The 16056-nt window shown below is 30.8% G+C and overlaps 1 protein-coding gene across 1 annotated transcript; it reads right to left on the bottom strand.

Annotated features, from left to right (window-relative positions):
- Window positions 1–11855: 11855 nt before the first annotated feature.
- LOC18100304 (ethylene-responsive transcription factor ERF016) lies at window positions 11856–12748 on the bottom strand. Its single transcript, XM_006381526.3, has one exon. It carries the CDS (start codon window positions 12694–12696, stop codon window positions 12232–12234), a length of 465 nt encoding a protein of 154 aa, XP_006381588.1. The 5' UTR covers window positions 12697–12748; the 3' UTR covers window positions 11856–12231.
- Window positions 12749–16056: the final 3308 nt, after the last annotated feature.

Genomic DNA, 16056 nt, shown 5'->3' with positions numbered 1-16056 from the left:
TTTTATGATAGAATTTTCCATCCCGACATCGCGGCGGTCCTAAAAATTTTCTAGGAAAGAACTAATTTCTGGCATCTAGTTTTTTTAGGGGGAAATGTCTTGTTTGAGGAGTCGCCACCTAGTATTATGGTCACTAGAAAATCTAATTGATCAACAGAGATTCTATGATTCGGGACTAGTTACGTAAAAAAGAAGTATTATCACCACTTAAACGTCCTGTCTGAGGCAGGCTGCATTGCTGGCTTTGTCTTAAATTGCTAAAAAATTATTGATTTATGCCATGATAATTTGCTTATAATATTCCTAACTCTAGCGTCAGTAAATATTCGATCTCGAATATTTTCAATTCTAGTATTGGTAAAAATTCCACCATGAATAATTCTAACTCTGACGTTGGTAAAAATTCATATCTACAAAAAAATCAGTATATATATATATATATATTTTATCCTGATATCAGTGAATAAATTAATAAAAATACATTTTTTCTAAGACATGCAAAAATATTTATTTCTACACTTTCTATTTTTTTTTGTTTTTTTATATATATATATATATTTTTTTGGGCTGGGCTGGACCAGCCCAGCATATATTTTTTTGGGGCTGGGCCCAGCTCAACCCACATGGGCTGGGCTAGACCCAGCTAGCCCAGCCCGGTCACTGGCCCAAGCCAGTGACCCGGCTGGGCAAGATGCACACATTGTGAAGGTAATTAAATTACCTTCACACTGTGTTCAATAAAATATTGAACACAGAGAATAAAAGTAGAAGGGGCGTTCCTGCTTCTGGAGACGACGAAGATGGTTGCAGCGCGGTGGTGCCTCCCGTTTGCGTCTGACCTTGCCTTCTGCTTTCCTTTGCTGCCTTGCCCACCGCCTTTTCTGCTTTTTTTCTGTTTTCTCAGTTCTTGGGATGAAGGAATTAAGAAGATGACGATGCCGGTTCTCTCGGGTGGTTCTTCTTTTTGTGCTTGCTTTTTTCTTTGTTTTCTTGCTCTGTTTTATTCTGTGTTATGCTTGAATTCTGGGACTAAACCAAAGCTGGGTTTAGTCCTCTGTTTTCTTCCTTTGGTGTTCGTTTTCTCCCCCCTGTGTCTGCTTCGTTTCCTCTGCTGTGTCTCTGTATTATGCCCTTGTCCTTTTCTCTAGCTTTTTCTTCGTCTGGTGCGTTTGGTGTGTTGAGCCTGTGCTCTGGGGAGAGGGGAAATTGGAATCCCTTAAGCTGGAGTTCTGAAGGAAGGCCAGCAATCTCTCCGGCCTGTTTTAGCGTTTTTTCTTTTTCTATCCTCCCTTGGTTTTTCACCAGTTTTTCCTCTGGTCCCCTGGCTTTTTCGTGTTGCCCCCCTGTTTTTCTTCCTGCAGTCCTCTGTTTTTCTTTCCTGCAGTCCCCCTTCGCGAGGTTGCCTTTACCCGGGTTTTTATAGGGCTGGGAGATAGATCGGCGCTGTAACAGCCGACAGTAATGGCGTGGGGCGCTCCATTCAATGGAGAAACGTCCCTGCGTTTAATGGCGGAGCCGCTGCAGAGGAAGAAAACGAGCGAACAGTCGCCTGCCCAAAACGACTCCGTTTTCCAATTTCAAAGGCTGCAACCAAGCCCCTGGTTAAAATGTAATTGGATCCTTGCATTTCCGCGTCATTTTCAAGCTAGTCCTTGGATTTTAATTTTGCAATTTGAACCCCAATAAAACCTCAAATTTTGGTATTTCTTCAACTAAATCCTTGATTTGATTAATTAAATTAATTTCAAGCTCAATTAAGTCTCAAAACTTCTAATCATGTTGCCCTTAACCCAAATTTTAATTTATTCTTTATTTTTTTATTTTTTTTTCATCATCATTTTTTCATTTTTTTTATTATCATTTTTCAGTAAATAAAATAATAGTAATAGTAATACTAACAATAAAATAAAATGATCAAAAATTGGGTTATGACATCTTGTATCCAAATGCTTAATGCTCTTGCAGTTCTTTCCGAGCCTATTTTCAGCTACTACAAATGTGGTGTTGCCCTAATGACGACCAAGATCCAAACCAACCCATACACACACGGGTATTTGTTGATATGATGCATAATTTTCTTGATCAATTGCTACCTGTTTTTTGTTTTTTTCTTCCAATAATAATATAGAAGAAAAAACTATAATAGAAACTTAACTCCAGGCAAAACAAATAAATAGTCTATAATTAGAAAATTAATTCCGAAGAAAAAGAAGTACCATTGTCACAAACCAAATGTATAAGTGTTCAATATTTTATTTTAAAAAAAAAAAGGTATGGGTGTCCAATATTTCATTTCCTAAGAAAAAATATATTGTTCCAAATAAAATAGAATTTAAAAGAAGCAAGAAGTAAATAGTAAATTGCATAAATAAGAGTTGTAGATCTAGATATGATCATCTTTTACGGTAACTGAAAGGTCTATTTACATTGTTACAATTCCTTACTCTATAAAAATTATCCATGGAAACTAGGAGATACAAAATACTAATACAATTTATATATCTATCAGTATGTCTCTTTCCTAATCATCTTTTACGATAACTGAATGGTCTATTTACATTGTTACATAGTTCAAATCCTGTATGAACTACAATTCCTTACTCTATAAAAATTATCCATGGAAAACCAGGAGCTTACAAAATCCTAATACAATTTGTATATCTATTAGTATGTCTCTTTTCGAGCAATCATGTATTCTTACTAATTTGTAATTTTTACAAGTATAATATGTTATAGACTTTTACTTAGAGTAGGACTTGATCTTCCGGTTAATAACTTGAAACACTATCTATATGGTTAATTACCTTTTCCTAGTCAATCATGTCTTCTAGCACTCGTGAATGATCATGACATATAATCCCCTTGGTCAATTGTTTCTTATCTTTTATGGTTGATTTCTTAAATCACAATCGATTTCAGTCTTCTATGGACGATTAATTTTCTTATGTAGTCAATAAATGGATGTTTATTTTTGGTATAAATAATGCCTCTATATTTCTTTGTTTTAGAAAAAAAAAATGAAGTGATATCCTATATCATTTAATGCTGAAATCGAACAAATTAATTGACCATAAATGACATGGAAAGGAGCACTTGTTACCCAAAAATATTGACCATGCTCTTTATGCTTGTCTGACATATCAATCAATTATTTCTTTTCAAAAATCATGCATGCTTTGGCTTTTAGGTGCAATGTTTAGAATCCTATTGCTTTATTTTTCTTCGGTTATTCATTTTGCATGTAAAACCCTCAATTTTTCTTTTAAAAGCTCAAGATATTTTTTCACAAAGAAAAAATTAAGAACTCTAAACCTTTTTCTTCTTCCTAAAAGACACCAAAATAACATCCTCAAGCTTTGTTGCACCAATATTATGCTTATTACTAGTTTCCAAAATCATATAGATAGTTTATCTCATTTCAATTTATTCATAATCAATGTTGCAAAAAACACAAAAGGAGAATGGCTTGGCTTATTTTATAAGAAAAAAACAACCATCTTATGAAGAACATGTATTCACATTAGTCATCGAAAAAGAAAAGACTTCCATTAGAAGATGACGATGTCAAATATTTAGAAGAAATCAATTTCAATATAGCCTAGTATTCTTGTTGCAGATTATATATTAGGTATCTAAATAGGATGCAATAAGACTTCAATGAACAATGGAAATGTCAAAATATTTTTTATGTCATTTAGCTATCCAAATTCACCACCAAACCTAACAAAGAATTATTGGCTACTCTGTGTGTGTGTCAAAATCTAGTAACGCTTTTTTATTTAGGTATAGAGTGAAAAATATTGACTTGTATGACCTGGCCATAATAAGAGGCTTATATCTAACAGGTAAGGAGCTTTTTCCTTCCATTCAAATATTAATAAAGAGATTTAGTGTTGGGCGCTCCTAAATTCATTACCATAATAAAAAGAGGGAAAGAAAAAACATACTTACCATCACACAAAGAATAATAACTTTCCTACTATATTAGATATGTAGGTATTTGATTTGTTCCATGTCTATTAAACCCACTAAAGCATACCTAAAGACGACAATGACATTGGCTAAAGGTAGAATAATGGAATTAAAGCCTTTTATTCTCAACTATATTTATAAGGAATTGGGAGAATGCTAAACTAAATATGAGGATTAGCCATTTATGATGAAGGAAAAACTTTATGAAATGTATGGTGGGTTCAGGCATAGAAAATTGCCTATTTTTAAGGGATCAACAATGTGAAATCAAGTCTTAATCTAGACTCTTACATAAGAGGGAGCCTTTTATAATCCTCCTTTCATATTTTCTCTTAAAAACATATGTAGAAATCCTTCTAAACATCACAAATAAAAGTGACATTAAATTATCCCCTCTAGCATTAATGAGGACAAGATCTTAATGGGTATTTCTTCCTCGTTGTTAAAGGACATATACTGAAAAGGAAGAAAACACTATAGATTGAAAAAGTGTTATAACTTATTGGGATCTATAATTTGAACTAGTAAAGATCCGATTTCAAAGAACAATTATTATTCTTGTGAACCATACAACCCTCAATTGTTAGTTATAAAACTAGGATTCCTCTATTTCATTTTCTTCTCAATGTTTTATACTTTGGATAAAACTCATCCAAACATAGTGACTTTTAATAGCCTGGAAAAAGTTAAAGAAGTGACAATAGCAATAAAATAACATTTTAAATCCTTTCAAGTAAAAAAAATCATTTTTTTTAATGAAAAACAACCCAATAAAGAAAGCAATAGAAAGAACTATGCAAACATAGTTAAGAGATTAAGTTAAAGGTATCCAAATGAATTCTTAGGTAAAAACACTTTACTTTTTATACCACTCAATTGTGTTATTTGTCTTATGTTCTCACAGTTTTTTTTTTGTGTTGTCTCTTAGCCTATCAAACCTTTTTCTTCTCTAAACATGATGACTTTTTATAGCCTGGAACATACTAATACCAATGTATTATACTATGAATAGAGGTTGTCCAAATATTGTGGCTTTTAATGGCCTAGAACAAGTTAAAGAAGTGACTGAAGCAATAAAATGTCACTTTAATACGTTCATGTGAGAGATTTCTCAAAGACTATAGGCCACTAGTCAAAAAAATTTATCTTGTATAAAAAGACATTACATATCATCTTCAATGCTTCTATACTCGAGATACTAGAAAATTTCTTTTTTGATGAAAGACTACTTAGTAAAGAAAGTAATAGGAAGAACTCTAAAAGTATAGTTAAGAGATTAAGTTAAAGGTATGTAGATAAAGTTGTTGACCTTTAGGTCAAATATTCATGTTTTTATATATTTTGATGATAACAATAAAGTTGTAAATTGACTAATAATATGCATTGTTGATGATAAGTTTTAAACAAGTTTATTCAAAGAAAATATCAACAAGTATGAAGGATTTCATGAATAAATCAATCAAGAAGTCCAAGAAGAAAAATGAAGACTTATATTTAGTATTCATTTTAAATGCTGATTGTAAATCTTTATATCTTATTTGATAGCACAATTAAAATGAACTCACACACTTCACTTTGCATGCATTAAAGGATTGACAAATAATCTAATATAATCTAAAATAGACGATTCTAAGAATTCACCTAGGTTAATTTTTCAAAACTAGAATTCTACATGAATCGATCGACCATTTGGTATGAATAAATGAATTGGTCCATCGCTTATTCATCAACAATGAACACCTAGGAACTCTGCATGAACTAATCAACCGATTGGCTTGACCAATCAAAACTGGTCGACTGTTTTAGCTGTTGGTGGAGCTATGATAGCTATAAACAGTTAGTTTTTAGTATAAACATATATATAACTTGTCTAATTGTAAAATTAGAAAGGGATTCTGAACATATATCATATACAAGTTGTTCTAAGTGAAAACATAACAAAAATATCAATCTTTAATTATACTTAAAATTTATGTAATAAAACCTTCATAATCTAGCACAATAGTATATATTCTCATTCTTATTACACTTAAACTTTTTTTAATCCTATATGTGTTATATTGTGAGATATTGAGATATTAGAAGTTTCAATTGTAATATCCATTCTATTAAGAGAGTAAATTATGATAACAAAAATTACACTTGTAAACTTTTGAGAGTTAGGGAAAAACTTTTGATTTTAGTGAGGTATTTTTACCAAGGGAAAAATATTGAAGAGGGAATATCTATAAGTGGGAGAAAAATCTTGAAGAAAGAATATCTTCAAGTGGTATAAAATCTTGGTGTGGATTATCAAATGGTCATTGTACTCTAAAGCTTAGACAAGTTAAAGAATACAATACTCAAGTATAGTTTGGTACTTGAGGTGTGGATGTAGACTGTCAAACCACATTAAAAAACAAATTAACAAATTATTTCCCTATCTCTTTACTTTAAGCACTTTAATTATATTATTAGTTATTATGTTTATTTGAATTAATTTGCATTATTTGTTAATATTAGTGATACACCTAATTCATCCTCCTCTTAGGTGTTATAGTTTCTTTAATCCTAGAACAACAAATAGATTTAGAGTTGATAATAAAATATTGGTTGTTCAAGTTATATGACTATGATATAATAAAAATGATGAAGAGAGCCATGGTCAATCCAATGAAAATTTAGCATAACAATTGGGTTTTGCTACCAAAGATAATACAATTGATTTTGTACACACAATGAATACATGTCTTTAGAAATTAACAACCAGTTTGATGATATCTTTATTGGGTTTCCTAAAACATATAAATACAGTAAAAAAAAAGTAATTTTAAATTTTTTAGTCTCATGGATCTCATTAGAAAATATAGGGTTGTTTAAGGTGTGAGCAAAGATTACCTAAAAATCAATTCATCTTTCTAAGGTTTGGCTAAGTCTTTGAGGTTAGGTTGTCATAAGTCATAATAAGTCATTCAATTATCGATCTCCAATAATAATCTATACGAATCACAATATTAAAAATCTTCTAAACCTTTTTAGAAGAGAATGATTGATATACGCTAACTCTTTTCTTTTCTTTTGTTTTAGTTGTATATGTTAAGACAAATATCAGGCATAACATTTTATTTATAGAATAAAAAAAACCTTATATTCCATATTAATAAAAAAAAATATCATTTTCCCCTTTAAAAATATCACATATATTATTTAAAGACAATTATTAGAAATTTGTGCAATCAAGTCCCTACTTGATTTTTCTAAGTCAATAATTGTAATCCCTTGTTATTAAATTTTAGTCTTTAATTTCCAAAACTTATTTATAATTAAGTCATACTTGATTAATTATCTTGATTTAATTTTGTACTAGTAACTCTTAATATTTGTGACCCATTAGGTTTCTAATATATTACACCAAATATAAATCATAATCCTAATCATAATCATAATAGGATCAAATAAATTAAAAAATTTAACTCACTTTTAATTCAAAAAACTGATTAATTTATATTTGAAGATCAAATGCAACATCTACTAAAATGTCATGATCCTTCAAATATTAGGAAAGTCATATATAGTTTAACTTAACCTTTCAATAGCTAGTTTCTTAGTTTAGTTATTGTTCATTTATCAAGAATGTTTGTATATAGTTATTAAAGCATAGAGTATGTATGCTCTATGAAATATGTTTATTTTTAATATCATAATTATTGATTCTTCAAATAAGATTTGAGCCCTTTTCAAGTTTCATTTTGTCTTGCGCAAAAATTTTACAATCAATACTATTTAAAAACATGTATAAAATTTCTCTAATTCACCTACGGTGATGAATCATCTTCTAATTACTTAAATACCTTCATATAGTTTATGTTATACCTAATATGTGTTCATTTTTTTACCTTTGATTAAGGGAACATATAGTTAGTATCAAAATATAACATTCTCTTTATAAGATAATTTAGTGATTTCAAATTTAAGAATCACTTACATAACTGTCACATGAGTCTTTCTATATATATGAGTAATCTCTATTGGGTTTAGTGTACTTGTTATTTTACAAGCACCTGTTTATTAGTTGTAAGTATCTCTCACACATCACCTTATGAGAATATCTATTTCCTTTCATAAAGAAAAAAAAAACAATGTGTATAAGTCTTAATAGCTCCAATTAATGTCCAATCTTAATAGAGCATTGACTAGAAACATTTGGAACAATGCTTTGATACAATAAGATTCCTCATAATTATTGTCATACTATGACAAAACATTGTAGGACTCGACGAATGTTTGAAGGGAAAAACAAAAATAAATGGAGCCGCCACCTGGTAATTAAAGGAAATGAGAAATCCTAAAATAGACACTAATTCTAGAAATTCAGGCATTGTATTAGTTATGCTTAAGAAAAAATAAACATCACTCTTACCGTATCCTTTCAAATAAAAGATTACCTTTAGTATGTGTTTTCCTAAATTTATCTTATTCATGATATTGATTGCCTAACTTTATTTAAAATTTTATTCATGATTTATTTTAATGAAAAATAGTATCGGTCCTTGAGAATAGGAGAATCATTGATAAAACAAAAATTTGATGTTAATCCCTAAAAATAGAAAATTTTGTTTATTTAGGAGAATATTTTACATTAATGCCTAAAAGTAGGCGATTTTATCAGCTTAGAAAATCCTTGATGTTAATCCTTAAAATAGGTGACTTTATCAATTTTAAGAAATCCTTGATGTTAATCCTTAAAATAGGTGATTTCATCGATTTTATAAAATTCTTAACATTAATACATAAAAATGAGATTTTGTCAATTTTACAAAAAGAAATTTGATTTCATTAAAAAAAAAGAGATTTTAATAACGAATTAGACCATCCTAAAACACTATATTAGACTTATCTTAGATTTTTGAAAGGGTTTTGGAATGTCAGCCCATAAGAACCTTTTTAATATGGACCAAATCTTAATGGGTTTTATAAACAAGTTATAAAACCTTATATAAAAACAAGCATTATAGTAATTAATTTTTGTTTTTCTTCTTTTTTAGAAATGGGGAGATGCCATAGTAAAATGAGAACATGGAAATAACATGTCAATTACAAAACTTGCATGAATACTAATTAAATGCAAAAATATATTTTTTGATTTGTGAGAGGTTTGGCCAAAATGCATGGAATTTGAAACACATTTTTTAGCATGAACATGAATATGAAAATAACTACATGCATAGGAAATAAAACTCTAGATAACAATTAAATCCTAAGAATAAAAGATCTCAAATCTCATATTATTCATTCATGCATCATCTAAATAAACAAAAACATGTCATGATTTTTTTCATAATCAAGAAAGCATGCAACACTTGAACTAGAGTCTTTTGCATGCATCATCATTTAAAAACAAAGCATATTTCAAAACCCTAACTTTATCATTCCAAGTCTAGGTTATAAGCAAACCTGCAAACACAAGTTTTGATTTTTCTTTCATGCATTTGTCTTCTAATTAAAATTATCATATTTATTCTGATTTTTTTTTAAATAAGAGGCATGAAAAACCTCAATAACACACAAAAACCCTAAAAAGCTCAAATTTAAATTTTTATCCATGCATTTTTCACATACTTAACCATCATATTTTTTGTATTTTTGATATAAAAAAATATGCAATGTCTAAATTTATCCTAACTAAGTCTAAAAACACCTTCTTTTTTTTTTATCTTGTTCATGTATTTTAAAATAAAATGTAACATTATACACTGTTTTTCCATAAACCCTAAAGAAAGAAAAAGAAGAAAAAGAGTTATGACTTACTTCAATGATGGTTTCAGCAGAATATAGAGGTGTTATACAAGCTTCTAATGGCTGTTATGGTGGTTAGCTAGTGGTGGAGATGATTATGGTGGTTTTTTTCTCTCTAAATAAGGGTTCCTCTTTTATCTTTGGTTAATACTTATTTTTCTTGCTTCTTTCTACCCCTTAGAACTCTTTGGTTTTAAATGAATCGATTTAATGACCAAAAAACCACATTATTTTCTTCCTTATAATTTGGGTTTTTTGGTGTTTCGGCATGGTCTCTTTTCTTTCCTTTCCTTTCCTTTTTCTTTCTCTTATACAAATTGGTTTGCACTTAAACCTCTCTTATCCATTATCTCTCTCTCAAGTTTGAATTCTTTCTCTTTATACCCCCCTTCTTGCTCACCATGTCCCTCTATTTATAGGCAGGGAAAGGTCTTAGAACTTTTTTAGATGAGATAATCTTGTTTATTGATCTTATTGAGTCAATATTGGCCATCCACCATTGTTGTACACTTTGTACACCATGTTAAGATTGGCTACTTTGGCATGTATTTTCTACCATCATATGGAGATAATAAAGTGGGTCTTTAGATGAAAATGAAATACAAGTGCATAGGAAGAGGTGGGTGTGTTTGTTGTCATTTAATGTTCATGTGAGAAAGAGAAACTTGTATTTAAAGTTGGGCTAAAAATAGCTGCAAAAAAAAAAAAAAAACAAGAACAAAAGTCATACATGCATGAGGGAGATGACAATCACGCCATGCTTTTGAAATAGCATTGTTTGGTGCCTTTAATTTTCATTTTCAACAAGAAGCATAATTATATGTTCTTGTACTTGTTTTATTTCTTGTGTTATTTTTATTTACATCAGTTGATATTAGAGCCCAATGATTCTTGGTGTTTAGTGTTGTGTGCTGAAATAATCATGGTTGAATTAGATCGTAAAGCATAACATGTTTGGACAAGAGAGGATGAAGAGGTTTTCTATCGGAAGAGAAATGTTCAAGAACTGGTGATAGAAGAAATGCAAGGACATATTACAAAATTTAAAAGAGGTGTTCAAGAACTGGTGATAGAAGAAATATTAGGACATATTATAAAATTTAAAAGAGGTGTTCAAGAACTAGGGATAAAAGATATTCAGAGATAGATTGCAAAATTAAATCGTATGTTGGCAAAGGTGAGGAGCCTATTGTAATTGTGCGTATTTCTAAAGAACTCAAACGCGACAACGGTTTGATAATACAATATGATGACAACGCTGTAGTTGTAATTGATCAAGAAGAAAATCCAAAGGGAACTCGAATATTTGGTGCAATCTCTCGGGAATTGAGACAGTTAAATTTCACCAAAATAGTTTCATTAGCACCTGAAGTATTATAAAATAAAGCATTATAAGAACATTATAGGATCAACCATCAAGATTCGATGAGGAAGAAACTCAAGATGTCATCGAGGGTTGTATAAATCCTAAAAATATTTAAATTAGGATCTACAAGAATTCTCTCATGAAAATGAAGAACACTTTAATACTCCAGTAAAAATATTTTAGAGCTAACCTTTAAGATATTAAAGTATAAGAAATTTTTAGCCACAAAAAAATCAATGGACCAGCCTAATGTTTATTGCCAATAATCAAGTGTCAAAAGTTGATGCTTAAAGAATTTCAAGATAGATTAAACCTAATTTCTAGGTTTTTTAATTTATCGAGGTTAAATTTTAAATTTATTTAAGAAATTATAAACCTTTAAGATAGATAAATTATTATTTTTTCAACATAATTCCATGAAATATAATTTCTAACCCTATGCAAATTATTCATAATAAACCAGAAGCAAACAACTTGTATTCCTTTTAATACATTTCCTTTCTAACAATCATATATTTCCTAATTTATAATTTCCACGAGTACAATCTACTCTAGGTTTTTGTTCAGAATAATCACATGAATCCTTATAATTAATTACCTTGACATCTTCTAATCGCTTCTCGTGACCTCTTCTCAGACCTGATCTCTTTCATAGGTTCATAGGTCTATTTCATTATTCATAATTCGAGCTCTTACCAAAAAAGGTGTGTAAAGATTTTGTTTTAAGAGAAGAAGGCATTCATTTTGTTACGTTAAAAAGCTCTTTTAATCATTAAAGAAACACTAATCATCTCCTTTCCTTGTCTCCTAATCAACTTTTAAAAAATAATAATAATGAAATGAAATGAAAATCTGATATCAAGAGCAAGCACCCTCTTCTTTTGCCATAGAAAGATGGTTATTTCATTAAAAAAAAAAAACTATTATTATCATTTTCCCTTTTTTTTTTCTTTTTTACATCAAAGAAAAAGGTAGACCCAACATGTATCAACCAAAATTTCCAATCAATTCCTTCGACCAAAACTTTCCTCTCTATGTCAATTAATTCTATCAGCTCAATCGACACTCCCAAGTCACGGGACAGTAAAGAAGAAGAAGAAGAAGCACCTCAAACAAACTTAAACTGTCCACACACCAGATGTTTGATAACATACCCCACTCGAAACTCCCTCTAAATTTTCCGCCCCATCGCCTTCGCCACCCAGATAAACCTCTCCACTCATCCCAGACGGCCCTTCAAACAACCCAGATTCCACAATCCTCTCTGCAGCTTCCAAAGTACTCCCCCTTCTTGCATGCCTAAAAGCAACCTCCCTAATCTGCGCGGGAGGCATTATCTCTGTCGTTGCAGGAATTTCCGGTACATTCGATGGAAAATTAAACGTCGCCGAAGGCCCACGTAAACATAAAACAGCAGCATCATATGCTCTTGCTGCTTCCTCTGCGGTATTATATGAACCTAACCATATTCTATTTCTACTGTTTGGTTGCCTTATTTCTGCTACCCATTTTCCCCACTTTCTCATCCTCACTCCCCTGTAACGCCGGTTATGAACCCTTCTCTCCCTTCTCTCTCTCACCATTTTTTTTCCTTTCCTTCCAAGAGGGCTTTTCTTATCTTGCCATGAAGAGAGACGGTGGATGCTTATAAATAACGTCACGGGAAGTGGGAAACGGAATGAGTAAGAGGGTGCGGATGCCTGTAAGATTGTCACGTGGAGAGGTTCTATCATATTGAATGAGATGGGGGCACGAAGAGCTACAAGATGCTTACACGTTGACGAGATTATTGTGACCGTGTGGAAAAGTTAACATGTGGGTGCGCCCGTCCATGCGCCTCTTTTTTTATAGTTATCAGGTCCTCATTGACTGGTCAATTATATTCTTCTTTGCTGCCAAATTTTATTGACGGCAGGTCCTTTAATTTATTTTTCTTTTCAATGCTAAACACCACTGTATTTATCATTTTTTTTCTTTTTTTTTAAAAAAAAGAAAATGTTATCCGAAAATGCCATAATCATCAGCCTTTTGGGATATGGGAAAATGGGTATAAAAAATTGTAATTATAAAGGCGTCTTCTTTTGACAACATCTAGAGGCATTTTTCCTCCGTTGGGAGAATGTGAGCGTTCATGTTTTGAAAGTGATGCATACCGATTTTTAGAGAAAACCTGATTATTTTTATGACTCTGAATCCAATTAATTTTTTAATATAAAAAAATATACCTACGATGTTAACATATTTTCAAATAAAAAAATTAATTATAAATTCAAAACATAAAGTATATTGGATGTATTTTTTAAATATTAAAATAAAAACATCTAAGATTGATACAAGTTAATCTGTCAAATTTGAAACTTAAATCAAGAAACCATAATAACCTTATATATAGAAAGTAAATCAAAATAAATTATGAAGATCAATCTCTAATCAATTTGATATTGAAGGGTGGAATTGAAAAAAAAATATTAAATTAAAAAAAGGATAAAAAAAACTACCCAAGTTAATGTAAGTTAAGATGTTAAACTCGCAACCCGGATCATGAGATCGGGATATTTTATAACTCAATAGAAAGCATATATAAAAAAATTATGAAACCTAATTTACAACTAACTTAATGTTGAATGATGAAATAAAAAAAAAATCAACTAAAAAAAACAACTCAAGTTAACTTAGACTAATATGTTAAGCTCGTGACCTAGGTCATAAGACTGAGATAACTTCAAAAAAATCAAATAAAAAATTACAAAGATCCATTTTCTAACAGATCCAATATAAAAGATTAAAATCAAGAAAAAAAATTAAATATATTAGATCGGGTTAACTCCACAAAAACCAAATTGAAAAAGAAATTTCAAAATCTAATTCCCAAACAACTTAATATTGAAGGATGAAACTGAAGAAAAAAAACGTGAAATAAAACAATTGAGTTGTTGGAAGGTGAAATAGAAAAAAAAACATTCAATTAAAAAAGGAACCCAAATAATAAATCAAGTCAACTCAGGTCAACCAACTAAACTCGTGACTTGAGTCATAAGATCTGGATAATCCCATAAAAATAAAATAAAAAAAATTCCAAAGTCCAATTAAAAAAGAAGAAAAATAAATAAATAAAGTCAACCCGACTTAACCTGCTAAACTCACATGAGATCAGGATAACCCCATAGAAAGTAAATAGAAAAAATATATGAATCTCAATTTCCATCCAACCCAATATTGAAGGATGAAATAAAAAAATCAATTAAAAAAAGCAATAAGAAAATGATCTCAGTCAACTTGAGTTAACTTGTTAAACTTGTGACCTAGTCATGAGATCAAGAAAAATTCATAGAAAATAAATAAAAAAAATATTATGAAACCCCACTTCCAATAGATCTAGTGTTGAAGGTTGAAATCGAGAAAATAAAATTAAATCCATGAGACTAATATATAACCCAACAGAAAAAAAAAATATGAAGCAAAATTTTCAAAACAACCTAATTTTTAAAGATGAAATAGAAAAAAAATTATAAAAAGAAGAAAAAGATTGAGTTGTTGAACGGTGAAATGAAAAAAAAACTAAACAAAAAAAAGTTTTTTAAAAAACACAAAACACTAATCCAAATATTTTATAGGTGTCGAAATCCTAGATTGATCTTTGTGGCGTCCAGATCGACTTATCAAAGTATCATTCTAGTCTATCCTCCATCTTATTTACTTTAAAATCACTATAATCCAGCCTAAACACCAAAAGAAAGACAACTAACCAGACCCATCCTTCATCCATTTTCGTCAGATTCATTGCTTTCGATTTTCAAATCATTCACGACACATCATCTGGTATCAGAGCATCAGTTGCGATCTAAGGCAATAGCCAAAAACAGAAGAAATGCTTGCTAGAATTGAGGTTGATAAACTTAATTATGGCTGGAGATATGTTGGTTGTGCAACGGGTTCTGAATGCACAAATTGATGTTAGTGATAAGCAACGCGAGAACAGCTTTCATACTCGATGTCAGATTCGAGATAAGGTGTGTGGGATGATCATTGATAATGGAAGTTGCACTAATGTTGCGTCCACTACCTTGGTGGAGAAATTGGGTTTAACTACCATTCCACATCCCAGGCCGTATAGTTTGCGATGGCTGAATGAGAATGGGGAGATTCGGGTGACAAAGCAAGTCCGTGTACCTTTTTCCATTAAAACCTATCATGACGAGGTTTTGTGTGACGTTGCGCCGATGTCAGCTAGTCATTTGTTGTTGGGTCGCCTATGGCAGTTTGATAAGGATGTGACCTACAATGGACGAAAGAACACTTATTCTTTTATGCTGAATGGAAAGAAGGTGAACTTGTTACCACTGAGTTCTCAACAGGTTAGAGAGGATCAGTTACGAAGCCAATAAAAAGAGGTTAAATCACGTAAGGGGTTGTTGTTAGCCAAAAAAAGAGACATCAAACAGGCATGAGCTTCGGCAGGGGCTGTTTTCATGATCTGGGCAAAGCAATTACTACAAGTAGAAGGTTTGAACTTACCAAGACAGATTATGGAATTGCTTGAACAATTTAAAGATGTGTTTCCAGATGAATTACCTAAAGGGTTACCACCTATTCAGTGAATTGAGCATCAAATTGATTTGGTGCCGGGAGTTTCACTTCCTAATAGACCAATATACATATGTAATCTAGAGGAAGCAAATACAAAGTTCTTAAGCCACTTTTGGAAGACTCTTTGGAGGAAGCTTGAAACGAAGTTACTTTTCAGTACGACATGTCATCCACAAATTGATGGACAAACTGAGGTAGTAAACTGAATTTTATCTTCTTTGTTACGAGCTGTTATACATAAGAATTTGAAGAGTTGGGATACTTGTTTGCCTATTGTGGAGTTTGCATATAATCATAGTGTGCATAGGGCTACAAAAATTTCATCATTTGAGGTTATGTATGGCTTTAATCCTTGT

Source organism: Populus trichocarpa, chromosome 6 (genome assembly GCF_000002775.5).
Source record: "Populus trichocarpa isolate Nisqually-1 chromosome 6, P.trichocarpa_v4.1, whole genome shotgun sequence".
NCBI lineage: Eukaryota > Viridiplantae > Streptophyta > Magnoliopsida > Malpighiales > Salicaceae > Populus > Populus trichocarpa.
The sequence above is the reverse complement of the archived record's forward strand: the minus strand, read 5'-3'. Positions and strand labels throughout refer to the sequence as shown.

Coding starts and splice junctions, on each gene's coding strand:
- LOC18100304 (XM_006381526.3), bottom strand. CDS start 12,696: ATGGTGAGAGAGAGAAGGGAGAGAAGGGTTCATAACCGGCGTTACAGG.